This window comes from Myotis davidii, unplaced genomic scaffold (assembly GCF_000327345.1).
Source record: "Myotis davidii unplaced genomic scaffold, ASM32734v1 scaffold449, whole genome shotgun sequence".
NCBI classification, from domain to species: domain Eukaryota; kingdom Metazoa; phylum Chordata; class Mammalia; order Chiroptera; family Vespertilionidae; genus Myotis; species Myotis davidii.
In genome coordinates this window covers 4,645,931-4,673,507 of record NW_006383007.1, presented here as the reverse complement: position 1 = coordinate 4,673,507, position 27,577 = coordinate 4,645,931, and the positions used below count along the sequence as shown (strand labels likewise).

Below are 27,577 nucleotides of genomic sequence, written 5' to 3'. Positions count from 1 at the left end.
CACGAGGACTCCTCTCGTCGGAGCCACCGCACCGACGTCGTGCGCGCCCCCCTCAGAAGGGGTCCCCAGCCTCACGGACGCGCGCGAGACGCCGCAGCGAGAACCCCGCAGCGAGAACCCCGCTCGCTCCGAAGCGCGTCGGCTGGCCCCGCTCCCGGAAGTGCCGCCGCGGGTGGCGCGCAGGGGTGGGCGGGGCCAGGCACCGCTCCCGGAAACTCGCTGGCCTGTTGGGCGGGGCTGCGGCTGCCACGTCGAAGCGGAACGTGGAGGTGTCCCTGGGCCGGGAGGAGGGGCGGCGGCGAATGCTGGGAGAGTCTGACGGGCGCCGCGCTCACGCAGGAACCGGTCGTCCAGGGTCCCCGCCAGGTGTGTGTCTCCTTTTCCCTCCTGGCCTTCCCGCCGGCTCTCGGGCCTGGAGGTAAAGCACAGGCCAAAGCCGTGACCCGGCCTCGGGCTCCGCGGGTCCCCGCCAGCCTGCGGCCCGGTCTCCGGTGGCGGCGCGTCCCTTGGTCTCGTTTCGGCCCGGCCCGGCCCGGCGGGACAACGCCTGGCGTCGCGGCTGCTTTGGGGATCGCGCCGGTTCGCTCCCGCCCTTGTTTTCACTGCTGAGCAGGAGTTCCCCCGAGACTGGCGACGGGGTGTCCTGCCACCGCGGGTGACTGGGGTCTGCTGGTTGGAGCCCTTCACACCCTCGTGCACAAAGAGGTGCGGTCCGCAGGGGAGAAGGCAGGAAGCAAACCTCAGCGTTACTTTGGCTGACTTCAGTTGGGTCAGGATTTTTTGTTTGTAGTTTAACTGCTGCCAGATTGAAAGGTTCGCAGGTTTCCGCCGAAGACTGCTGTCATTTAACCGGGATTGGATTCCTTTATGGGCAGTGGTCGCCAGGCGTAGCCTGTACATCGAAGGAAGTCTCATTAAGTGTTGGATGTTTTTGCCAATAAAGTATACTATGTTAAATTACAGGGCAGGTGTAAAAGAAATCAGAATATTGCCTGGGTTTGTGGGCATTATAAACTTTTCTGTTTGCTCAAGGAACTAATTTTATGTAGGTCTCCCTGAGTGTTTTGGTTTTTTTTCCTCTCCTAAACGGCCTTTTCTAAGTGTAGAAAACGGAAATGTCATTGTCGGCAACTGTAACTGTATTTAATTGCTGATTAGAGCTTCGTCCCTGTATTATACTACCCAGCGTTTGCTGTACATACCAATTGTTCTGGAGTTGGCTAAAAAAAGTTTAGTCACCTTTTATTAGTGATTCTTCTGTGCTCCTTTATCTCATTGTCCCTTAATTACAGCTCTGGGAAAAGTTTGTAGACTATAGGAATTTATGTGAGCTTTGTAATGGATTTAGTTATACTATTTAATTTCATATAAGTAGTGTCTTTTCTGAAACTAATAACGTAAGACTAAAAAGAAATCTGTAAACTGTAAAGAGCAGTGATTCTTAATCTTTTGGGATTCCACTCCTTTTTGAGGATCTGATGAAAGCACTGGATTATTTTTCTAGAAAAATGCACACATATATAGGATTGTCTATATAATTTCTTTATAAACTCCTGTTAGATGATATTAAAGTTTCCATTGTTTTTAGAAATGTTGTCATTCTTAGGTAGCTTAATTTCAGCTCAAAGAGTTTTTATTTGTTAGACTCCAGATAAAGGTGATACTATTTAGTTCAGTAATCAGTGCACAGATGCATGCTTCTTTGGTTTTGGTTGCGTGAGATGAGTCTACAACATTGATAATACTAAATAAACCCTGTACTAAAGAAATGTGCCCATCCATAATGGTATATTTTGACTACAGAAGATGGGTATTTTTACTAAAGGCAGTGCTGGCTAAGGGTTGTATTCCTGGTTTGGGAGTCAAAGTTTCCAGTTCTGTTACCCTCCTTCTCTTTTTACTTTCTGAGGTATGGGTCAGTTCTCTATGTAGCATTGTATGGTTGGTATTTTTTTTTTTTTTTGAGAATAATACTGCTGGGTTTTAGTATTGTTTCACAAAATTATCATTTAGAAAATGAGCAGAAAGAGAAAAGTTTCTACTTAATGGCATGCGGTTGTTGTGGAAAGTTGAATGAAAAAATAAGAGTTGTAGTCTCGAACATAAATTTTCATTTTTTGTTGTTATTCATTCTCACCCGAGGGTATTTTTTCCATTGATTTTTTAAAAATCTTTTTTTTTCTTTTTTCATTGATTTCTTTTAGAGAGAGTGAAAGAGGGGGAAAGACAGCGGGAGAAAAACATCAACGTGAGAGAGACACATCCATTGGTTGCCTTCTGCACGTGTCCTGACCAGGAGATGGAGCCTGCCACCTAGGCATGTGCCCTTAACTGTAATTGAATCTGGGACCTTTTAGTCTGAGAGCCAGCTGTCTACTGATCAAAACTGGCTAGGGTGGGACATTAAATTTTCTTCGGTAGATGTATTAATGAAGATTCACTGGGTTAAATATTTTAAATTGTTTACTTTTGTAATAGCTCACACACTAGTCTCAGCACTCTGTAATACCTCCTTTAATTCTCTCAACCTTATGGTATCAATATGTGTATGACACTTACTTTACCAAGTGGGTAGCCAAGACACACATAGGTAAAGTTACATGCCTAAAGGCAGAGGTAGGACATGGTGGAGCTGAGATTTAAACTGAGGATATTGGCTCCAGGCTCCATACTCTTGAACTGCTGTGCTATATGATATTATCTTATAGATGGCATCTATGAACAAGCCATTATCCTCACAACTTTCTTTTTATATACTTAGAATGATTTTGTTCCATGTAAAATAGTCTTGAATGAACAATTCTGCATGGTGTGAATTCTAATCCTATCTATAAATAAAAGCATGATATGCTAATTAGACTGGACGTCCTTCCAGGCGACCTTCCGTACAAAAGCCGGGGCTGCGAGAGAATCCGGGTTCTGGGTGCCTGCCAGTGGCCGGAGGGAAGCCCGGGTCCTGGGTGCCAGAGGGAAGCCGGTGCTGGCAGCCAGGAGAAGGAAGGCCTGCTCTTGCATGAATTTTGTGCACTGGGCCTCTAGTCCTATATAATAAAGGCCTAATATGCAAATCACCCAAATGGTGGAACGACTGGCAGAACAACTGGTCGCTATGACATGCACTGACCACCAAGGGGCAGACGCTCAACACGGGAGCTGCCCCCCAGCCTGTAGGCCCCAGGCCAGCGGGGGCCTCCTGGTCGCCACACAGATAGGCCCTGATTGCCAACCAGGCCTAGGGACCCTACTGTGCATGAATTTCGTGCACCAGGTCTCCAGTCACATATAATATTGAAAAAGAACTACACAAAGCTTTTAAAGCAAATCTCACTTGGGAAGTACACATGGTTTAATCTGAGCCTTCTTTATATTTTCAAGAATATTAGTTACAACCTGGTCAGTGTGGCTCAGTGGTTGAGTGTGTTCCCATGAACCAGGAGGTCACGGGTTTGATTCCCAGTTAGGGCACATGCCCTGGTTGTAGGCTCAATCCCCCGTAGGAGGCATGCAGGAGACAGCTAATCAGTAATTCTTATCATTGATGTTTCTATCTCTCTCCCCCTTCCTCTCTCTGAAATCAATAAAAGTAAAGCAAAAAAAAAAAAAGGGTATTAGTTACAATTAATGAATGATCATTTCTAAGAGAAGGAAATAGACATGCATTCAGTTGAAGCTGTATTTCAATAGCAATTTTAGTTTTATTAAAAATTGATTTTAGAGAGGGGAAGAGAGAGAAAAATCAATGCGAGAGAGAAACATTGATCCACCAGCTCCTGTACTTGCCCTGGCCAGGGATTGAACCTGCTACTTAGATATGTGCCCTGACCTGGTTTCTGCCACCTTTTGGTGTAGGGACCATGCTCCAACCAATTGAGCCACTTAGTAGTTTTGAGAATGATTACAATAGGTAGGTTATGGTACTGTTGTTTAGTTAGATTCAAACCACATAATGTAGTTCTAGGCCATTTTTGTAGTATAGTGCTGTTTTTTCTCAGGTAGTATTGGAGCCTTGTGTTCAATACACATTAAGTGGAACTGCTTCTGGTGGAACATTGAGTACTAAGACAAAAAATAGACTTTTATAAATCCTTTGAATTCCCACTTAACCATTTTATGTTCTTTCGAACTTATCTCTTTCTCTTCCAGTAAATGTTACACATTAACTAGTGTTCGTGAATTAGGTAGCCCTTGTTTTTACCTTTGCTCTTAGAGAAACTGTATTTCTATTCAGTTGGATTTTTAGAGATATATATATATATGTATATATATATAGCCATTTTGTTTTCACTTTTAGAAATTATTTAAAGGCATTTTATAAAACAATTTTTCCCCAACCATACTTTTCTCTATTTTTTACATAAGAAAAGGTCTTTTAAATAGTTAAGAATTTAAAAATTAAGTGTTTTACCTGAAATTGAACTTTTTAGCTCATCAGTCTCCTTGAATTTTCCTAAATAGGAACATTTAAAACTTGAAATCAAGCAAAATTTCTGTATACCTACCCTGTGCTGAGTAATTTTGCTCCAAAAAGGGTAAAAATGGTAACACTTGATTTAAAAATGACATTATTTGTCTAATTAGTGAGACAAGATGACATATACAACTATTAGTAAAATGGCAGTGAAAAATATGTGAACAGTATCTACTAATAGAATGTTATAAAGTTTTGTTAAGGTAGAATAAGGAACTTTATTATAAAATGCTTAAAGTGTGGTACAGACAATAGACAGTTAAGAGGTTATTTAAGATCAGTGTGGATTGGACCATTAGGGCAGTTTTCATGAAGGAGCTGGGACTTGAGCTTGACAATTGGCTGAGAGGAAGACGATGGCATTTCATATAAATAAAATAGGCTTCCTTTTTACTTATTAGAAAATTGGGATGTTTTTCTTTTTTTCACAATAATCTTAGGAAATTAGTATAGTTTTCTTGATTAAGCTTATGATAGTAATAATTTAAAAAAACTAGTTAAAATATGAAAACACTTATTAACCTGTGTGCAAGGCACTGGCCTCTATAAAGTACATTATTTCATTTAAACCTTACAACATGCCATGAGATAGTCACTTTCATCCCCATTTTACAGATGTAGAAACGGGCTCAGAGAGGTTAAATAATTTGTCTAAAGTATAAGTAGCAGAGCCAATATTCAAATCGAGGATTGAGTTTATAGGCCTTTCTTTTAACCACATGAGTATTAAACCTCCTAATCCACTTTTGTCTAACCTAGCCCAGTTGCTAAACTATATTTCTGCTCTTAATTTCATCATGTATCATAGTTGCTATGCTATTATTCTAAATGTTAATATTTCTTCTATGATTAAAATTGAATATCTGATCTTGTTAAAGTAATAAGAGCTTGGATTCTGGAACTAAACTTCTGAGTTTAAATCTTGGCTCTGCTTCTTGCTAGCATGTACAAATTATTTAACCTTTCTGTGCCTTAATTTTATCATCTGTGAAATGCTCTTCAAGTATAAACAACTTGAACCTGTAAGACACAAGACATATTGTTGGTCTAAGGTCCTCTTAAGGAAACTAGTAGAGGATGAACTTCTTCCTTTACAGATGAGTAAGAAAACTAGCTAAAGTACTGTTTGAGGGCATTGAGTATATTTAACTATAGTTCTGAGACTAAAAAATGGAAATAAAGAAGAAAGAATAAAATGTGCATGTTAAATATCTGACAATGTAGGAATTGGTTATACAATTTTAAAAAAATTAAGAGAACTGGGAAGTAGAAACAAAATTGGAAGTAGAATAAGTTAGTGGATTGATTGCCTTATCTGTAATGGCTGGGAGTCAAAGGACATCATTAAAGCTGACAAATCAGTTAGAAGTATAAGTATATTTAACAGTTCAAAGGTAAACATTGAGGAAGATAATACTATTAACTATAACTGTAGTGCAAGAGGGGCAATAATTTTATACAAGCTAATTTCTGAGGTGCTCATAGTTACTTTGTAGACAATTAATGATATTAAATAAAAATATTTATTTTTTTTAAATATTTTTTATTGATTTTTTACAGAGAGGAAGGGAGAGAGATAGAAAGTCAGAAACATCAATCGATGAGAGAGAAACATTGATCAGCTGCCTCCTGCACATCTCCTACTGGGGATGTGCCCACAACCCAGGTACATGCCCTTGACCGGAACCGAACCCGGGACCCCTCAGTCCGCAGGCCGACGCTCTATCCACCAAGCCAAACCGGTTTCGGCTAAATAAAAATATTTAAATACAAGATCTTTTAAACAGCTAAGAATTTAAAAATTAAATGTTTTACCTGAAATTGGGCTTTCTAGCTCATCAGTCTATTTGAGAGGGGCAATGTAGGAAAAATGGGGGGCATCTGTAATACTCTCAAAATAAAGATAAATAAAAACAAAAAAGAAAGAAAAGCATCTAACAAAATTCAACACCCAGTCTTTATAAATAGAATTCAACAAAATAGTAATCAATGGCTATTTCCTTACATTATATACACTAAATATATATATACATTTGTATGTATATGTCGAATTCCAAAATCCTGCTCAGAGGTGTACAGGAGGTTTTCCCACTTAAAAAAAATAAAAAATAAAAAGACAAGAAATCTCACTGTTACTACTACTGTTTCCTATGGTACTACAGATACTAGCCAACTTGGACAAGAGAAAGAAATTCGAGGAATAACAGTTTGAAACAGAGAGGTGATTGTCACTATTGGTGCATGATATGAGTATATATGTGGAAAACCCAACAGAATCTACTGAAAAACTACATTTCAGAAAAGGCAAAACTATGGAGACAGTAAATAGATCAGTGTTTTCTAGGAGGGAGGGAGAAAGAGGGATAAATAGATGGAGCATAGCGAATTTTTAGGGCAGGGAAACTTCTGAATGATACTAAAACAGTAGGTATGTGTCATTATACATTTGTCAAAACCCGTGGAATGTATAACACAAAGAGTGAACTCTAATGGTAACTATGGACTTTGGGATATCTGTCTATGTTGAGTCATAACACTGTGGATCAGGATTTTGATAATGGGAGAGGCTGTAGTTGGGAGAGTGGGGGAGAGGTATGTGGGAACTTAATATACTTTCACACAAATTTTCTGTGAACCTAAAACTGTTTTCTAATAAATAAAATCCATTTTTAAAATCTTGTGAAAGGTAAAAATATGTACATACAAGCAAAGTCAAAAGATAAAGTCTGACAACCTAATAGAAAAATAGACAAATGATACAAATAGACAGAAAAGGAAATATGGATGACCCATGACCACAGAAAAAAAAGACGTTTAACATTATTTATATTATGAGAAATGCAAATTGTAAATATACACAGCCAACATATTTCACTGGTCGATCCTGTTGGTAAAAATTTAAAGTGTTAAGCTTCAGAAAAGTGTAACTCTGGTAAGGCAGTAGGGCAGCAGCTACTCATATAATCACTCTTGGGAATGTGAATAGGTATAGTTGCCATGGAGGGCAACATGGCAATATTCCTCGTAATTTAAATTTCATTTGTTCTTTAATCTAGCAGTTTTACTTCTGGAAAATATAGCTGTCCTTGCCCATGAATGAAATAATATGTACAATGGGCATTTATTGCAGCATTTTTTTGTAAAAATCGCAAAATATTAGAGACAACTCAGGTGTTCCTCAGTAGTGGACCCAGTAATTAAATTATGGGACATCTTTATAGTAGAATAATGTGCCATACGAATGCATTTTTGTAGAATAACAGATTTTTTTTTAAAGCTTGGAGTGACCAGTTTTAAAAATTTTTCTGCTTTATCTTACTTATTTTGAAACCAAACACCACCTTTATTTGCAGTTGTCACTGGGGCCGATTCTTGCTGCTTATTTGCTGGCCTTCTCTCCCAGCTACATGGATAGGCGCAAGGCCTTGATGACATCTTGCAGGGCTGAGAAGTGCTTGGCTTGGTAGGCCAGGGCAGACTCTGCCTTGTTCACAACGGTCTCCAGGTTGTAGTCTTGCTGCTTGGACATTTCAGAGAGCTCAAGCCAGCCTGGCCTGTGCTGAATAATCTTCTTTTTTTTAATATATTTTTATTAGAATGTTAATTCTTTTTTTTTTTAATTCTCATCCAAGGATATGTTTTTATTAATTTTGAGAGAGAGAGGAGAAGGAGAGAGAGAGAGAGAAACATCGATAAGAGAGAAATACTGATCTCTGCCTCCCGCACACCACCTACTAGGGATTGAGCCTGCAAGCAACCTGGGCATGTGCCCTGACCAGGAATCGAAACCAGTGACCCTCATGATGCATGGGACTATGCTCAATGATCTGAGCCACACTGGCCAGGGCTATTGATGTATTTAAAGTATATCCACAGGAGCTTATGCCTGGTGAGATTATGGCAATCCATGGCTTGGTGGCGACTAGAAAATGCTACTTAATCTTTTTTTAAAAAATATATTTTATTGATTTTTTTTCCGAGAGGAAGGGAGAAGGATAGAGAGTTAGAAACATCGATGAGAGAGAAACATCAGTCAGCTGCCTCCTGCACACCCCCCACTGGGGATGTGCCCGCAACCAAGGTACATGCCCTTGACCAGAATCAAACCCGGGACCCTTTAGTCTGCAGACTGACGCTCTATCCACTGAGCCAAACTGGTTAGGGCAAAGCTGCTTTATCTTTAAAATCTATGGGCTTACTATATTTTTTGTAGTTAGTCTGTTTTAATTTAAAATTAATTTTAAAAACTGCTCTTACTGAATGATCCTATTCCAGGAAGATGCATCTTATTTTTATGTGCTTTTTTTTACCCCTGATACACTGCCACCCATCCTTGTCTGAGCAACCCAGGTACATACCCTCGCCCATGAATCAAACCCAAAACCCTTTGGTGCTTGGGCTGATCCTCTAACCACTGAGTCACACCAGCCAGGGCTTATCTTAAAATAAGTATTTCTTCTTTCTAATATTGAACATGCCCAGCAAATGATACCTAATTTGATTTATTGGCATGAGAGCTTTACTAATGATGCAATGGTTGGTCCAGTATATTTCTGTGTTCTATGTTACATGTTCAGTGTACATCTACTAGAGGCCCAGTGCACAAATCGTGCACCAGTGGGATTCCTCGGCCTGGCCGGCAGGATCGGGCCAAAACCAGCTCTCTAACATCCCCTGAGGGGTCCTGGATTGCGAGAGGGCACAGGCCAGGTGAGGGACCCCACCAGTGCATGATCGGGGCCGGGGAGGAACGTGGGAGGTTGGCCAGCCGGGGAGGGACCGTGGGAGGGCTCTAGTCCCGATTAGCTGGACCCAGCAGCAACCTAACCTACCTGTTGGAGCATCTGCCCACTGGTGGTCAGTGCATGTCATAGCGACTGGTTAACTAGTTGACTGTCTGCCCCCTGGTGGTCAGTGCACGTCTACTGGTCGACTGTCTGCCACCTGGTGGTCAGTGCACATCATAGTGAGCGGTTGAGCGGCTTTAGCATATCATTAGCATATTACACTTTGGTTGAAGACCGACTGGATGACCCAACACTTAGCATATTAGGCTTTTATTATATAGGATGTAAAACATTCTCTTGCCCTAGCTGATTGGCTCAGTGGATAGAGCGTCAGCCTACGGGACTGAAGGATCCCAGGTTCTAGTCCAGTCAAGAGCATATGCCCGGGTTGTGGGCACGATCGCCAATAGGGGGCGTGCAGGAGGCAGCCAATCAATGATTCTCTCTCATCATTGATGTTTCTATGTCTCCCTCTCCTTTCCTCTCTGAAAATCAATAAAAATGTATTTAAAAAAAATTCTCTTTAGCAGGATGAAGTTAAAGGAAGTCGATCGTACTGCCATGCAGGCATGGAGCCCTGCCCAGAATCATCCCATTTACCTAGCTACAGGTGAGTTCAACAGAAACAAGATAGTACAAGTCACCTATTTCTTGTCTTCCACATCTGACTTATTCATATCTGTTCTTTAAGATTCAGGTCAAGCTTCATCTCTAGAAAGCCTCTTCTTCCCTGGCAAGATACCTCCCTCCTTCCTGTCAGCTGAGTTCTATGACCTTCCTCGGTGTTTCCATAGCACCTATACATCATAGCATTAATCATGATAATATTTATAGTGTCTTCCCCATTTTATAAAAATTGTTTTATCTTTATTCCTCCAGTATTAAACACAGTAGGTATGTTTTAAAAAAAACCTGTTAAATATCAATTTGAATGAAGAACAGTTTTGATGCTTTTTTATATAAAAAGAGTTGGAGTTATATCATTTGTGACTATAAACAGATATAGTGAATCACGGTGGTGTTTTTACAGAGAGCTTTTAAAATTATCTGCACCACTCACTCTTACAACATCATCTCCGAGCCCTGTGTTAGGATCTCATTGCTGTAGTAATTTAAACATCTGCTCAATGGCATATGAGCTGATTTCAGTCACTATTACAGCACTCATGACTCAGATAATTGAAAAACATGCCTTTAATTTCTTTTTTGTATGGTTTGCTGAGACTCTTATTTTTGCATGCATAGTTACCATAAATGTATTTTCTATAGGAACATCTGCTCAGCAATTGGATGCAACATTTAGTACCAATGCTTCCCTTGAGATATTTGAATTAGATCTTTCTGATCCATCCTTGGATATGAAATCTTGTGCCACTTTCTCTTCTTCTCACAGGTATGAGATTCAACCTTAAATTCATGATTATATTTAATTATATGTTGTGAGTAATGCCTAGTTTGTCTATAAATGTATTATTATTAGAAATTGCAAGGAATACTACCAATAATGACATGAGATATTTTGTGAAAAAACACATTAGTGAATTTCTGTGGAAGTAGAGTTAATGTCTGTTAACTTTTTTAAAAAATGTATTGTTATTGATTTCAGAAAGGAAGGGAGAGGAAGAGAGAGAACCATCGATCAGCTGCCTCCTGCACACCCACTACTGGGGATCAAGCCCGAAACCCGGGCATGTGCCATGACTGGTAATTGAACCAGTGACCTCTTGGTTCCTGGGTTGATGCTCAACCACTGAGCCACATGTCTGTTGACTTTTTATTGCTGATTGTAGGATAGGAAGGAAATGATACAGTTTCTAATTTTTTCCCCTCATAATATAGTAGAGTTACTTTCTTTTATCTCCTTTTTCTTACCTGTTTACAAAAAAAGGAAGGTATGATTAGAAAAAGAAGTAGTTGGATGAATATTAAGATGTAAATAGTAATTATCTCTGAATAGTAGGTTATTTTAATTTTTTTCTTGTATTTATCTATATTTGAAAATATATTTCACAGAGAATTTTATTAACATGATTTCTGATACAGCAGGTATTTAGATCACCTTTCCAAGTATTTATGGCCTATTGAAAGTACACTTTTATTTAAGTAGTAAAATTGCTTTATTGCCTCTTTTGGCAGATTTTGATGAAGAGATTGTACCTTAGCTAACAGAATACAGATCATGGAGTCCCCTCACACTGTAATGGGAACTCCAGATACTTTTTGTCTTGCTGTTTTTCTACTCACCACCATCTTTTTTTTAAAAAAAAAAGTATTTTTATTGATTTTAGAAAGAAAGAGAGGGGAGAAAGAGATAGAAACATCAATGCTGAGAGAGAATCATTGATCGGCTGCCTCCTGCACACCCCACACTGGGATCGAGCCCACAACCTGGGCATGCACCCTTGACTGGAATCAAACCCGGAACCCTTCAGTTCACAGGCCGACATTCTATCCACTGAGCCAACCCGGCTAGGGCGACTCACCACTATCTTAGCATGTCTCATCGTCATCTCCATGACACCTTTATATTTCATCTCCACACCACACCATAATCTTTTATTCTCCACGAGTAGGAGTACTTTTCATAACAGACATAATTTTAATGTCACTTTTTTTACTGTCAGAATACATTATTTTTCTTAGAAAATTTTAGATGACTCCCTTAACACCTTTACTGTTTAACAGACCATTTGTTGGTGAATACTTATATAATCAAAAATAATGAAGGGGAGTGGTAGCTCTATTTTTCAGATGAACCAAAAGCAGTTTAGGATGGTAAAGTAACTTGCCCAGGCCTCACAGTTTCTAAATGGTAAAACTATTCGTAAGCCCATATCTTCAGCACACAAATCAAGTGTATTTTGACACACTATAATGTTACCTTTAAAAAAGAATATTTTCACTCTTTTAAATTACAAAATCAAATATGCACATGAGTATAAATAATTAAAATGCCATTTTACCGAGTCATTCACAGTTACTAGGAATAGAGGAGAAACAGTATTTTTGGAGTATTTATGAAGATACAAGTAATTAAATGTATACTTTCAAATTATTTTCTACATTTAAAAAATTAGTTGTTGCTTTTTTAAATTGAATTCATTGGGGTGATGTTGGTTAATAAAATTATACAGGTTTCAGGTATACAATTCTACAGTACATCATCTTAGTTGTTTTTATGCATATTCTCTTAAAGGTACCACAAGTTGATTTGGGGGCCTCATAAGATGGATTCCAAAGGAAATATCTCTGGAGTTCTTATTGCAGGTGGTGAAAATGGAAATATTATTCTTTATGATCCTTCTAAAATTATAGCTGGAGACAAGGAAGTTGTGATTGCCCAAAATGATAAACATACCGGTCCAGTGAGAGCCTTGGATGTGAACATTTTCCAGGTTAGACTTTTGACATTTACTCATGATTCTTGAGATATGTGCTGCTTATTTGAGATAAGTATATGAATCTACTATGCGTGGAATCAAAAGCTAAAAATGTGTGCCTGATGAGTGAGTGTATTTGTTTGAAGAATAGAGAGTTCAGGATATGTAATACTAACCGCATGGAGGGGATCTGGCTGATGAGTTTAATTCAGAGAAGTCTGGAGATGTCATAACATCTGATTGGACATTTTTTAGACATTAGGAACTCTTGGGCTTAGGTTGGAAACTTTGCCTTTTAAAGGTTTATGCTATTCCAACATTGGGTTGGTCTGTGGTGTCTGGGTTAATCCACAGTTTTATTAATTGAGAAATTTTGTATTTATGATAAAGAGATTAGTACTCTATCAGATAATTAGCAATATATACAAATATAGTACAAATTTAATTAATAGACAAGAGTCTACTGTTCCCATTTTAAACTTTACTAAATATTATTATATAAATGTGTAGGTTAACAAAGACCTTTTTTTTTAAAGGTTATTTATTGATTTTAGAGGGAGAGGAAGAGAAATATAGATTTGTCGTTCCACTTATTTATGCATTCATTGGTTGCTTCTTGTATGTGGCCTGACTGGGAATGAAACCTGCAACCTTGGTGTATTAGGACTATGCTCTAACCAACTGAGCTACCCGGCTAGGGCCAAAGATCTTTTTTAAAAAATACATATTTTTATTGATTTCAGAGAGAGAGGGAGAGGGAGAGAGAGAGAGAAACATCAGTGATGAGAGAGAATCATTGATTGGCCGCCTCCTGCATACCCCACACTGGGGATTGAGCCCAAAACCCCGGCATGTACCCTGACTGGGAATCAAGCACTGACCTCCTGGTTCATAGTTCGATGCTCAACCACTGAGTCATGCCAGCTGGGCAGGTAATAAAGATCTTGAGTTAATAGAATACTAGAGTACAACAACCAAAGACTGGATATCTTAAAGTTTAAAGTAGTTATTTTTCTTTTATTATAAATAGATATTTAAGGTATAGAACTATAAACCCAAACTTCTTAATTTCTACCATTTATGGGGTTTATTCTTCAGATTAGAAAGCTAGTTCCTTTGTTAATTGGATCAAACAATTGCTGATTTTTGGTTACCTTGTATTAGAGGTAGCTCTTACCATAAAATTCCTCTGTTTTTAGTTATATTTCTGTTGATTAGAGAAGAATGTATGCAAATGAATAATAAAGGATGAAGGTTAATACATCAAACTCATTATCTTGCTGTGCTTTATATCACAGTTTTAGGGGCTTTAACCGTAAAGGTATGCAATAGAGTTAATCTAGAGATATTGCTACTCGGAACAAGATTGAGTGTATATGAAGTAGAATTACGTGAGGGGTTTAAGACAAGAATTTAACTAGCCCTATCTTGGTTTGGCTCCAGGGGCTGGCTTTGAGATATCCTGAGATGCCATTATTTTAGAATTCAGTTATTTTCCTGAAAGCAATAACTGGTGACTTCTTTTTATTTCCCACAGTTGGATTCCCTTCCAGAGATGTAAATCCACAAATTATAATCCCCATGTGGTTACATGATTTTTAAAAAAAATATATTTTTATTGATTACAGAGAGGAAGAGAGAGAGAAACATCGATGAGAGAGAATCATGGATTGACCGCCTCCTGCACACCCCCTAGTGGGGATTGAGCCCATGACCCAGGCATGTGCCCTTGACTGGAATCGAACCCGGGACCCTTCAGTCCGCAGGTCAACAGTCTAGCCACTGAACCAAACCGGCCAGGGTGGTTACATGATTGTTTAAGAATTTACCCATGTAATTATTTTTTTATACATATATTTATTGATTTCAGAGAGGAAGGGAGAGGGAGAAAGATAGAAACATCAACGATGAGAGAGAATCATTGATCACCTGCCTCCTGCACACCCACTACTGGGGTTTGTGCCCACAACCTTGGCATATGCCCTTGTCCAGAATCGAACTGGGGACCCTTCAGTCCACAGGCTGATGCTCTATCCACTGAGCCAAACCGTCTAGGGAATCCATGTAATTATTTTTAATGTTTTGTATTAAAATATCAATACACATATTATCATTTTAAGTTAAATAGAATTTTATATATTTGTCTAAAAACTTTAAATTTTAGATTGTTATGCATGGTATTTAGGAATTCATAAGTTTTGCTTCTTTAATTCAGTAGAAAAATTGTATAACCTAAAACTGAGAGATCTTTCTAGCTATGAACTGAGTTAATCTGAGTTCTCTTAATTATGTAAAGTGCTATTTAGTTATCAATTGTTTCTTATTGCAGACTAACCTGGTAGCTTCTGGTGCTAATGAATCTGAAATTTACATTTGGGATCTAAATAATTTTGCAACTCCAATGACACCAGGAGCCAAAACACAGGTAGTACATTGATTTTGATATAATCAAAGAACCAAAATCAGTTCTTCTACACTTAACAGAAAATGTATTTGTTTAAAAATCAATGTTTAGATGCCATTGATTTTTCTTCAGTGTAGTGAAGTAAAGTATTAATGTTTTTTCAAAGTATCAGTGAATCTTTCAACAGCAAATATTTACTCAGTGTCTGCCATTTGCCAGTGACTGTTCGATTTTATTCACTACTGTATGTCAATAAAATTGTGACATACAGTAGTAAATAAAATTGACAAGTCTGTAATAATTTTTTTAGATACCATATTTTATAGGGTGTAGTATTTTATATCATATAGTGTTTTAACACTGTCCAACCTTAGAAAATCATAAAAATCATAAATTCGAAAGGAAACATTGTTTAAAAGAAACACTTAACCCCTTTCCTATGTCTGTTTTTCTTTCTTTTTTTTTTTTTTTTAACAGTGCAAGTGTTAGCGATTCAATGACCAGAAAATGAAGAAGCGGGAGCATAGCTCACAGATTAGCTTCTCATCCACTTGGGGCTGAGAAGTTGTAGATAGACATAGGAGGGTAGAAATGAAGGGATGATCTAGGACGGCAGATAAGAGAGAGCTTTATGCAGATGGTGGGTGGAATAGTCGTGGTTTTCTTGGAAAGGGGTGGCAATTTTTATTTTTATTTTTTAATTGATTTCAGAGAGGAAGGGAGAGGGAGAGAGAGATAGAACCATCAATGATGAGAGAGAATCATTGGTCGGCTGCCTCCTGCACGCCCCCTACTGGGGATCGAGCTGCAACCCTGGCATGTGCCCTTGCCCAGAATTGAACCCAGGACCTTTTAGTCTGCAGTCCAAGGCTCTGTCCACTGAGCCAAATCGGCTAGGGCGAGGTGGCAATTTTTTTTGGAATCTGAGTTCTACCTTTTTTTCCTTTTATGGTTCCTTCTGATCATTGCCAAGTTGATTGTCAACTGTCATGGCTTTGGTGGGTGTGTCATTTAGAATGGAGATTAGATTATAATGAGGTTTGAGGTCCCCTGGAGGTCACTTAGGAGGCCATCTTAGTCTTAGCTGATACTTTCTTGAGAAAGAACTATTAACTGCATCCCTCCTGTTCTCAAAGTAAACAATGTCGGGTAGGTGTTTACCAGGTCACATAGGCCTACTGTGGGGTAACAAAACCCCCCCTTTCTTATTTTCACTCATTCTTGAGAGATGCTGAGGGACAGAGGTCCACCATCTGTAACTGCTTTGAGGCTTCTGTAATGGGGCCCATTAGAGGAGTGAAACCCTTCCTTGGCTAATCTTAAATAAGTATGATTGTCTCCCTGCTGTAGCTCTAACCATTCATATTCCTGGGTAACTATTATTTGAAGTTTAATTGATTCAAGTCTTCTGAAAAAAAAAAAAGAAACTAGACATGAAGGGATTTCTTATCTTGTTGGTATTTCTGCTGAGTAGTAGCTTGAAGTCTAATAAAGGCTCATAGAAGTGTTGAGTTCTAGAGAGGAGAATCTCAGGTTCTAGGCCAGTCATCTGTTTTACCTTGATGTCATGAATCCAAGGCATTATTCCCTGTACTATGTATTTCTAGTAAGTTGAGAAAACAGTCCTCTCACTGCCTCTTTGAGTTTCTTTCTTTTAAAAAAAAAATTGATTTGAGAGAGGAAGGAGAGAGAGACACACAGAGAACAAGAAAGGTTAGAGAGAAACATCGATCGGTTGTCTCCTGTACTCACCCTGACCGGGAATCAAACCTGCAACTGTGGTTTGTGCCCTGATTCGAAATCCAACCTGCCACCTTTTGGCACACGGGATGATGCTCCAACCAACTGAACCACCTGGCCAGGGCACCTCTTTGAGTTTTTTTATATTATATAGACTGCTCAATTTGAGTAGCCTTATAATGGGACCTAATATTTTGGCAGTCTTGAGAGGAGGTAGCATAAGGATAGCCTATGGTCTACCACTTACAAAGATATTTTTCTCATTATCTAGGCTGTAACTTTTTCTCTGCCTAGTTGTTATATTGACCTACATCTGCTTTGTGGTCCGTCGTCTACCTCATGGCACTTGCAAAAATAACAAAACAGTGCTTGATTTATAGCAGGAGCTTAATGAATGCCTGGTGAATGAGACAGTATCATAATTACAGTATTGTATATATTGAGAACTTAGGAATGTAAAGCAAATTTGTGGAATGAACAGATCAGATTTTTAAGTTCCCTGTTTTTTAAAAAGAAGGATCAGAATTTGTAGTTAAATTTTACTATAATTGAGAAATGGTTTTTAATAGTTTATTCCTTTTAGCCCCTAGAAGATATCAGCTGCATTGCATGGAATAGACAAGTCCAGCATATTTTAGCATCAGCCAGTCCCAGTGGCCGGGCCACTGTTTGGGATCTTAGAAAAAATGAACCTATCATCAAAGTCAGTGATCATAATAACAGGGTAAGTATATGATTGATTTGTAATGAATATGTTGTATTTCTTCTGTAGGTATTCATATCGTTTGTCAGAGTTGGCAACAAATCAAATTTCTATACAGTCAAATCCTTTATTTTCATGGACCAGTCATGTGGGAATGAGAGGATTTTCCCTTAGGAAAAATAAAGCTCTCATTAAACCAGGTTGGATATTATTAATGATAAAGAGAGAGATTGGGGGCTTGTTCTATGATATTCTTTGTGTTTTTCTTTGCTAGCTGTTTCAAAGCATTACAGCAACTTTTTAATTCATTTTTACCTTTCTCTAAAGTGTAAAGATATTTCCTACAATTAATTTTACCATTGAACTTGCAGTTTCCAAACTCCTGGCTTCATCTCTTCTATTAGGTACTGTATTCTTCTTCCACTTGCCCATTAGATGCTGCTGTATAACACATTAAATTTTTTTTTTTTAATATATTTTATTGACCCTTCACAGAGAGGAAGGGAGAGGGACAGAGAGTCAGAAACATCGATGAGAGAGAAACACCGATCAGGTGCCTCCTGCACACCTCCTACCGGGGATGTGCCCACAACCCAGGCACATGCCCTTGACCGGAATCGAACCCGAGACCCCCCGGTCTGCAGGCCGATGCTCCATCCGCCGAGCCAAACCAGTTTTGGCAACACATTAAATTTTTGACCTTACAAATTCCTTAATATGATGTCATCATGTGCTGTAAGATAATTTAGATACCATTAGGGCCTTGTTTTGTTAGTTTATTTTTAATCACATTATATGGTTTGACATTTTCTAAAACAAGTTTGCCTGAATCAGAGAATATGTATAAAATTTTTCAACAACAAAAAACTATTTAGAAGAATATTTCTTCAGGGGTTTGTTTTTCCCAATGAATCAGGAGTTTTAAAACAAGTTTCAGTGAAATAAAGCATACAGTAAGCATTTCAGTCATATTCTGAAATACTTAGTAGGATCCCCAAACTTCCAAGTAATTCTCAATAATAATGTTAATTTGTCCCCATGTGAAAATTTGGTAGTTGTTGCTTAGACATTCTATCTTGATTTTTCTAATAAAATAGAAGAAAGGTGTGGATTTTTGTTATTAAAATACTAGAGACTCAGTGTACAAAATTCACGCATAGGTAGGGTCCCTAGGCCTGGCTGGCAATCAGGGCCCATCAGGGCCTTCCGGCTGCCTGCTGGGGCCTTTCTTCCCCTGCTGCTGGCTGCTGACCAGGGCCTTCCTTCGTTCCACGCCGCCCCGTGGCGGTCAGCACATGTCATAGTGAGCAATCAGATCGAACTCCCAGTCTCCCGATCGAACTCCTGAGGGGTCATTTTGCATATTAGCCTTTTATATATATAGATTTTTTTCTCTTTATTTTTCTGAAAGTGTTAAATTTTAAATCTGTATAAAATTTCCTCCTGGCCCAGCCAGTATGGTTCAGTGGTTGAGCATCGACCTAGGAACCAGGAGGTTGAGGTCTGATTTCTGGTCAGGACACATACCTAGATTTCAGGGCTTGATCCCCGGTGTGGGGGGTGCAGGATGAAGCCAATTAATGATTCTCTTTCATCATTGATGTTTCTCTCTCTCTCTCTCTGTCTCTTCCTCTCTAAAATCAATAAAAACATATTTAAAAAACCAACAAAACAAAACAAACTTCCTCCTAGTTACATTTTTAGCAGCAAAACAGGTTCTGCCCTAGAATTGCTTTATGTATCAAATAGCTGGATGAATTGAACACATTTAAACTTTTTACTTTTAAGACTACTGTCCAAAATTGTTTATTAAAATTTAATACTTTTTAGATTTGGGGAGGTCTGTTTACTTTTTTATTGAATTTATTAGGGTGACATTAGTTAATAAAATTAGATCGGTTTCAAGTGTAAAGTTGTATAATACATCATCTGTATATTGTATTGTGTGTTCACCACCCCAAAGCAAGTCTTTTTTTATTCCCATTTATCCCTCCTATGCCCTTATCTCCCTCCACCCAGATACTTTGTGTGTGTTTTTTAAATAGACTAAGCCTGAGCTGATGTTTTTTACTGTTTGTTTCAACAAAGGCATATTCCTTAAGTTCATTTTGGCTTTTCATAAAATAATATGACTGATAAAAATGTTAGCCTTAACTGTCTGCAGATGCATTGCTCTGGGTTGGCGTGGCATCCTGAAGTTGCTACTCAGATGGTCCTTGCATCTGAAGATGATAGGTTACCAGTGGTCCAGGTGTGGGATCTTCGCTTTGCCTCCACTCCACTCCGTGTCCTAGAAAACCATGCCAGGTATCATGCTGCTCTTTCAACGAACATAATTGTTTATTTTTAAAAACTATTTACTTACTACTTTGATTTATCAGATAATTTTTATTAAACTAGAGAATCTACTTTGTTTCTATTTTTTGTAAATGTTAGTGTAAATAAATGGTTTGTTTTTATTTTAAGCAGTAGGTATCTAATTTTCTGTACCCCAAAATAGTAACCAAATCATGTCATAAGAACACAAAAATGTGTAGAGGATTTTCCACTACTTATTTCAGGTAATAATAGATCAAAATTCCAGTAGATCATAGCACCTTGGGATAACTCTTGACTTTATACAGTTTGCTTTTTCTTAGGGTCATCATAATTATGAAGAGTCTTGCATAACATTCAATGTCAAGCAAAATTGAAAAGTTTGTTTTCTTTTTATTTTAATTTAAAAGGAAACACTTTTGAGAAAGTATGTGGTTCATTTTACTTTTAGGTTTTGTTTTGTTTTGTTTTTTATTAATCCTCACCCAAGGATATTTTTCCATTGATTTTTAGGGAGAGTGGAAGAGTGAGGGAAACACATTGATTGGTTGCCTCCTGTACGCACCCTGACCAGGGACCCTTTGGTCTATACGCTGATGCTCTTATCAATTGAGCCAAACCAACTAAGGCTTGCTTTCAGTTTTGATAAATGTGTGGATGTGCTAAAAAGATATGAGAATTTTCTCATGTTATCTTATTTATTTATTTAAATATATTTTTATTGATTTTAGAGAGAGAATGGGAGGAGAGAGAGATAGAAACATCAATGAGAGAGAAATATCAATCGGCTGCCTCCTGCACTCCCCTACTGGGGATCAAGACCCCAGCATGTGCCCTGACTGGGAATCAAACCATGACCTTCTGGTGCATAGGTCAACGCTCAACCACTGAGCCACTCCAGCTGGGCTCTCATGTTAGTTTTAGTCACGTTAAATTTAATTAGTAACTTGGCAAATTTCCCATCATTGATATTTAGGTAGCCAGGGAGCTTATGCGTATTTGTTCAATGTTTTCAAACAGAAACAAATCCCTTTTAATGTCACAGGATTTTCTAAGTACTTTTGGGTGTGTTTTTTTTTTCTCCTTTCCTGTTTAGGGATGTATAAACAAAAATTTTAAATCCCTTTCCCAATGTGTAGTGGATTTGCATACTAAGAAGTCTTAAAGTTTTTGACTTCTCCTTGAGCTCCTTCTAAAGGAGAAAAGAATCCCATTAAAATGTAATCCTATTTAAATGTTACACTTCAGTTGGCTTCTTATTAAAGAACTAGAGGCTCGGTGCACAAAAATTTGTGCACTGGGGGGGCGGGAGGGAAATCCCTCAGCCTGGCCTGTGCCCTCTCACAGTCTGGGACCCCTCGCTGCAGTGGCGCTGGTGGCAGCAACCGGTCGTTCCACTGTAATGGCCCTGGCCCTTTATATATATAGACTAGAGGCCCGGTGCCCAAAAACTTGTGCACTTGGGGAGGGGGGATTCCGTCAGCCCAGCCTCTGCCCTCTCACAGTCAAGGACCCCTTGGGGGATGTCCACCTGTCGACTTAGCCCACTCCCCGGGGGATCAGGCCTAAGCTTGCAGTCAGACATCCTTCTGGCAGCCAGGGAGCCCTCGGGGGATATCCAACTAAAGGCTTAGGCCCCCAAAGGAGCTGTGATGAGGAAGCTGGGGTGACAGAGGAGCCACGCTGTCCTGCCCCGCCGCCCTGGGTTGGGTCACACACGGGACGGCCGAGCGGGCCAGGGGATCTCTGCTCCCCGCTTGGCTGCCCCAGATTGGGTCGCACACAGGATGCCTGCCGCCCCAGGTCACAGATAGTAGGCCCGGATGGCAGCAGGGCAGGTGGGATGGTGCTGACCCACCCTGCCTGCAGTATGCAAATTAGCTACCATCTTTGTTGGCAGTTAATTTGCATATCGCGCTGATTAGCCAATGGGAGGCGTAGTGAAGGTACAGTCAATTACCATGTTTGTCTATTATTAGGATTAGAAGCCCTGTGTACAAATTCATGCACTGGTTGGGTCCCTTGGCCTGGCCAGCAATTGGGCCCAATTGGGGGGCTGGCCAGCCAGGGAAGGGACCACAGGAGGTTGGATGGCCGGTTCCTCCCCCATCAGGGCAGATCAGGGGGCCGGCTGGCTACGGGAGGTTGGCTGGCCATGGGAGGTTGGCTGTGGGAGTGCATTAATCACCAGGGAGCAGCTCCTGCATTGAGCATCTGCCTGCTAGTGGTCAGTGGGCATCATAGCAACTGGTTGACAGGTGGTTTGGCCATTCAGTCGTTCAGTCGCTTAGGCTTTTATATATATAGATGAATGGTTTTGAGAAGTTCTAATATTTTTCTCATGTAGATAAGGTTTTTTTTTAAAAAAATTCATGTAACACATACTTATTGAACACTTACTGTATACCAACTACTGTGCTAGGATTTGGTAATATAATAGACAAAAATGTATGCCCTTGGGGAGCTTACATTGTAGTGGGAGGACAACTAACACTTATGTAACATGTAAAGTATGCAAGTACTTTAAATATTAGCTTGATTAATCCTCATAACAAATCTATGGTGAAAGTACTATTAGCCCCTTTTATAGATTAGAAAATGAAGCTCGGCAAGTTTAAATTTGACCTGAATCACATAACTCAAATACTGACTTCCAATCCAAATGTTCTGATCTCAGAGAGCATGCTCTTATTTTTTCTTTTTTAAAAATATGTTTTGATTGATTTTAGAGAGGAAGGGATAGGGAGAGAGAAACATCGAGAGAGAGAGAGAGAGAAACATCGATATGAGAAACATCAAACGGTTGCCTCCTGTATGCACCCTGACCAGGAATCGAACCTACAACCTAGTTATGTGCCCTGACCTGGAATTGAGCTGGTGACCTTTTGGTGCATGGGATGATGCCCAACCAACTGAGCCACACCAGCCAGGGCATCAGAGTTCATACTCTTAATGCTACATTATACTGACGATTTTAAGAATGGTCATAATTTAGCAAGGCATAAATCCATACTGGATGCCAAGAGAAAATTAATCTCTCTAATTCTCAATTTTCTCCCTCTATTAAATGCAAGAGTTGGGTTAGATGATTTTTAGGGTTATTTCCAATCTACCATTCTCTGATTTTAAAAAAAAAAATCTAAATCCTAAATGTTCTTTAAAATGTGATATTAAATATTATATGGATTTTTTAAAAAAGGCATTCTTGACATGCCTTGAAATTCTTGACATGTATGATTGAATTATAAAGGGGGGAGGCAGTTACAAAATACATTATTGAGGAAATTTAAATATGAACTATATTATTTTAAAGTATTACATATAAATAATAAGTATTTTCAGTATGTATTTGTATTGTAGTCATATAGGAGAATGTTCTTATCCCTGGAGATAAGTGTAAGGATGAGATGTCATAAAATCGCCAGTTAACCTCAAATGATCAGAGTGAGAAAGACATTAAGTAAATGTGGCCCCATTGATGAATCTAGGTGAGAAGTATTAGGATGTACATCACACGGTCCTTATAATTCTTATGAAGATTTTAACTTTAAAAAAATAAACTATTGGAAACAAAAGTCATAAACAATTTGGGTTCTTTTCCTGTACCTTACTTTTCTGATTCTGATATTACTTAAATTGTAAGAAATACAAAATTAAAAACAACTTTTTGGGGAAATAAAAACACTTCATTGGCTTAGCTACTGTGATGTTTTCAGGAGAATTGAGGGATATTAATTTGTTTTTGTTTTAAGAAATATGCAAATATACGTCTAGTTTCCAGTATTTTTCTAGTATCTAATATTTTCTAGTATCTGGTATTTAAATTTTAGTTTCTAGTGTTTTCTTCATGGTATGATAATGTTTACTTTCCTCCCAACAAAGGCATGAGTATAGAAAAGACAGACACACTTTTAATAATTTTTTGTATGTGTGTGATGGTGGGATAACACCCTCTATTCTAATCTGAATTTTCAGAAAAGTTACCCAAAATACTACTTTTGTTATACTTAGGATAAAAATAAAAAGTTATAACACAAAAAGAACTATAGAATCAGATCTTTGGCATTTGGATCTGTAATACTTTATGAGACAAATTTTTAAATCAATAAAAAATATTTCCTATGCTAGAACTTCTCTGATAACAAAAGCTAGAAAATGTAGACAAAAAGAAGAAATGTGAAATAGTTATATTTCCTACCTACTTGTAAGTAAAACATTTTATTGTGCATATCTGTATTTATTTACATATACATATATGTGTAAATATTTAATGTGATTACATATTTTATATGAATTTGTGTGCATAACATTTTTTCATTAGTTATGAACACCATTTAATAGTAATAGATTTCTACAACAGAATTTTTATATATATATATATATTTTTTTTTTATTGATTTCTGAGAGGAAGGGAGAGGGAGAGAGAGATAGAAACATCAATGATGAGAAAGAATCACTGATTGGCTGCCTCCTGCACACCCCAAACTGGGGATCGAGCCTGCAACCCAGGCACGTGCCCTTAGCCGGAATCAAACCTGGGACCCTTCAGTCCGTAGACCGATGCTCTACTCACTGAGCAAAACTGGCCAGGGCTACAACAGAATTTTTAACTACACATTTTCTCATCTAAAGATGATCTGTAATTTATTACACAGTTCATGTTGGGCATTTGTTTTTATTTTTTGCTAATATACACTGCACACTATATTACTAGTATATATCTTTGTGATGATCAAAGAGCATATGCATTACTAAATTGCTTTCCAGATAGATTATATGAAATTGTATTTTTGTTAGCAGTGTGTGTCTTTAAAGCTTACACAGAAATAATTTGGAGATTTGTTTTTTTCAAGCTTAAAATTTCTTCATTTATTTGTGTTTTTTATAAGGGGAATTTTGGCAATTGCTTGGAGCATGGCAGATCCTGAATTGTTACTGAGCTGTGGAAAAGATGCTAAGATTCTCTGCTCCAATCCAAACACAGGAGAGGTATGGAGAGGAAACATTTTATAGACTTATAGCTATCATAATATTTTATCTCTACCTGAATAAGAAATTTTTCACATGGATTCTTTATTGCATTATTACAATTAAGGACATGTGAAAGTAGGTGGAGGTATGTGTGAAATGTTAATCTATTGGAGATTTTTATCAGGAACATTATCTAAGCTCAGTGTGTCATCTGGGAAAATTAGTCATTGAAATAGTATATTTGAAACTAGTAATCATACTCCACCCCCATTTACAATAAAAGGTGTTTACCTAGACCAGTGGTTCTCAACCTTGGCTGCACATTAGAATCACCTGGGAATCTTTTCTGGGCCCCATCCTCCAGAAATTCTGTTTCTTTGTTACTAATGTTGTGGCCCCAACCCATAACAAAGAAATCAGGATTTTAAAAAGATTCCCAGGTGATTCTAATGTGCAGCCAAGGTTGAGAACCACTGACCTAGACTCAGAAATACTTGGACTGATGTATTTAACATGTGGTTTCTGTAAATCAGTGCCTTCAAAGTAGGAGTGTTCAAGGGTTGGTTCTTTTTCCTGCTCTCCCATTCCTGAAGATCCTCTTTTACTTCTGGAAACCAGTAGAGATGGGTTTTGATTCTCTTTTGTGAATTATACAGTACGAATATAATACTTTGTAATATAAATTTATTTGTTTTACCTATAGAAATTTAGATGTAGGACATTTACCTTATTAAATGTAAATACTGTATAAATATAATTTTATTTGCTTTGCTTTATATACTAAAATTTTCTTTTATTATTTTTAATAATTGAATGGTTCTCCTTTCAGTGTTGGGCAAGAGGCTGCAGATTTTAATTATAGCTTTTATAAACTTTTACCTTTTTTTTAATATATTTTATTGATTTTTTACAGAGAGGAAGGGAGAGAGAGAGAGAGTTAGAAATATCGATGAGAGAGAAACATCGATCAGCTGCCTCCTGCACACCTCCTACTGGGGATGTGCCCGCAACCCAGGTACATGCCCTTGACCGGAATCGAACCCGGGACCTTTCAGTCCGCAGGCTGACGCTCTATCCACTGAGCCAAACCAGTTTCGGCTAAACTTTTACTTTTTAAAAATTGTTAGATTATTGCAAGTACTTTGCTAGTTACCCTGATGGAACACTAGTAAAAAATAAAAAGTATCTTCAATAGGTTTTAATCTATAATGTTAAAACAAGTACTTCTGTTACTTGATTTGTGGTTTAAAATTTTCAGATGGAGTGATGTCTGTAAGAATGTAGAAACATTAAAGTTAGGAGAGACAAGAGAAAAAATTAAAATAGTAAGTTTTGTGATAAACTTTCATGCATTCTGAAACTAAAACAATGTAGATTTTTTATTCAAAGGCAAATTAAAAATACACAGGTGATTGAAATATTATGAAACTTTGAATCTTATCAATCAATTTAAGCATGAAAGACAAGCAGGCTAACATACCTTTACACTTAATTCTGTTTTCTTATAAAATAAAACATTTTAAATGTTACTTAAGCCAAAGTTAAACTAACTTTCTTTCTTTTCCTTTTGAAAGATGCATATTATACATATTCTTTTATTGTGGTAAAATACACATAGCACATACCATTTTAGCCATTTTTAGGTATACAGTTCAGGATATGTTGTTGAACCACCATCACCACCATCCATATCCAGAACTCTTTCATCTTCTCAGATTGATACTCTGTACCCATTAAACAATAACTCCTCATTATTCCCTTTCTTAATGCCACAAAACCTATGCTCTTTGAAGAGCATCAGTTACTATCACACTAATTTTGAGTTAGCAAAAGTTATTGCATTGTAAAGGTCTTATATCAGGCATTTTTATAATAATTCAATATTCTTTTCCTTCTAAAACCCTGTTTATGCTGAATTCTGTTTTGATCTTACTGTAATAAGAACGATGTGTACTTGTTTTCTCACTTTGACCAAAAGCCAAATTTCTCAGTGAATTCTTCCTTCTCAAGGTTATTTTTACATTTTGGTCTTCAAATAGTCTAAATATGGTTGTTTAGATCTTAGTGAACAAAACCAGTTGGATAACACACTAGTGATCTTTTAGAGTCTAATAAGCTAACTCTAATAGAGTGTTCTGGTCTTTCGGATGTATCAATAAAAACTTCAGTTTTTAAGATGTACTTATTCCAAATGTGGCCAACATTTTGAGTAGCATTCCTTTTTTATTATAACAGACTATCATAATGGACTTTCTTGTACTTTAAAGAAATTCTTATACTTGTTTTTCTTGGCTAAAGACACTTTCTAAAAAAAATGTTTAAGCTGTACTTGTTGATCATATTAATTCAGGTGTTTTGGCTATAAAGTGACTGTATGCCATCTTCTAACTTTTGCCTAGGTCTTATATGAACTCCCCACCAACACACAGTGGTGCTTTGATATTCAGTGGTGTCCCAGAAATCCTGCTGTCTTATCAGCTGCTTCCTTTGATGGGCGTATCAGTGTGTACTCTATCATGGGAGGGAGTACAGATGGCCTGAGGCAGAAACAAGTCGACAAGGTAATAGGAAATGTGGAGGATTTTTTATCATCTTATTATGTAACTAGGGGCCCGGTGCACGAAATTAGTGCACTGGGTGGGGGTGAGTGTCCCTCAGCCCAGCCTGCCTCCTCTCACATACTGGGAGCCCTCAGGCATTGACCCCCATCAATCTCCAATCGCAGGATCGGCCCCTTGCCCAGGCCTGACGCCTCTGGCAGAGGCGTCAGGCCTGGGCAAGGGGCCGATCCTGCGATTGGAGGGTGAT

The 27,577-nt window shown here is 38.2% G+C and overlaps 1 protein-coding gene across 19 annotated transcripts in view; it reads left to right on the top strand.

The window, feature by feature from the left end:
* The first annotated feature begins 188 nt into the window (after positions 1 to 188).
* The window catches only part of SEC31A (SEC31 homolog A, COPII coat complex component), a 72,700-nt gene continuing 45,311 nt past the window's right edge, over positions 189 to 27,577 (top strand). For 6 of the 19 annotated variants that reach the window (XM_015557646.1, XM_015557643.1, XM_015557644.1 and 3 more), the window contains exons 1-9: positions 212 to 418; positions 9,783 to 9,865; positions 10,525 to 10,648; positions 12,452 to 12,650; positions 14,965 to 15,060; positions 17,363 to 17,503; positions 19,647 to 19,789; positions 24,688 to 24,787; positions 27,169 to 27,330. In XM_015557646.1, coding sequence (XP_015413132.1) covers positions 303 to 418; positions 9,783 to 9,865; positions 10,525 to 10,648; positions 12,452 to 12,650; positions 14,965 to 15,060; positions 17,363 to 17,503; positions 19,647 to 19,789; positions 24,688 to 24,787; positions 27,169 to 27,330 — 1,164 coding nt within the window. In that variant the 5' untranslated portion in view covers positions 212 to 302. Of the gene's footprint in view, positions 419 to 9,782; positions 9,866 to 10,524; positions 10,649 to 12,451; positions 12,651 to 14,964; positions 15,061 to 17,362; positions 17,504 to 19,646; positions 19,790 to 24,687; positions 24,788 to 27,168; positions 27,331 to 27,577 lie in introns of all 19 variants that reach the window. The other 13 variants (XM_015557651.1, XM_015557650.1, XM_015557649.1 and 10 more) reach the window with 6 other exon arrangements.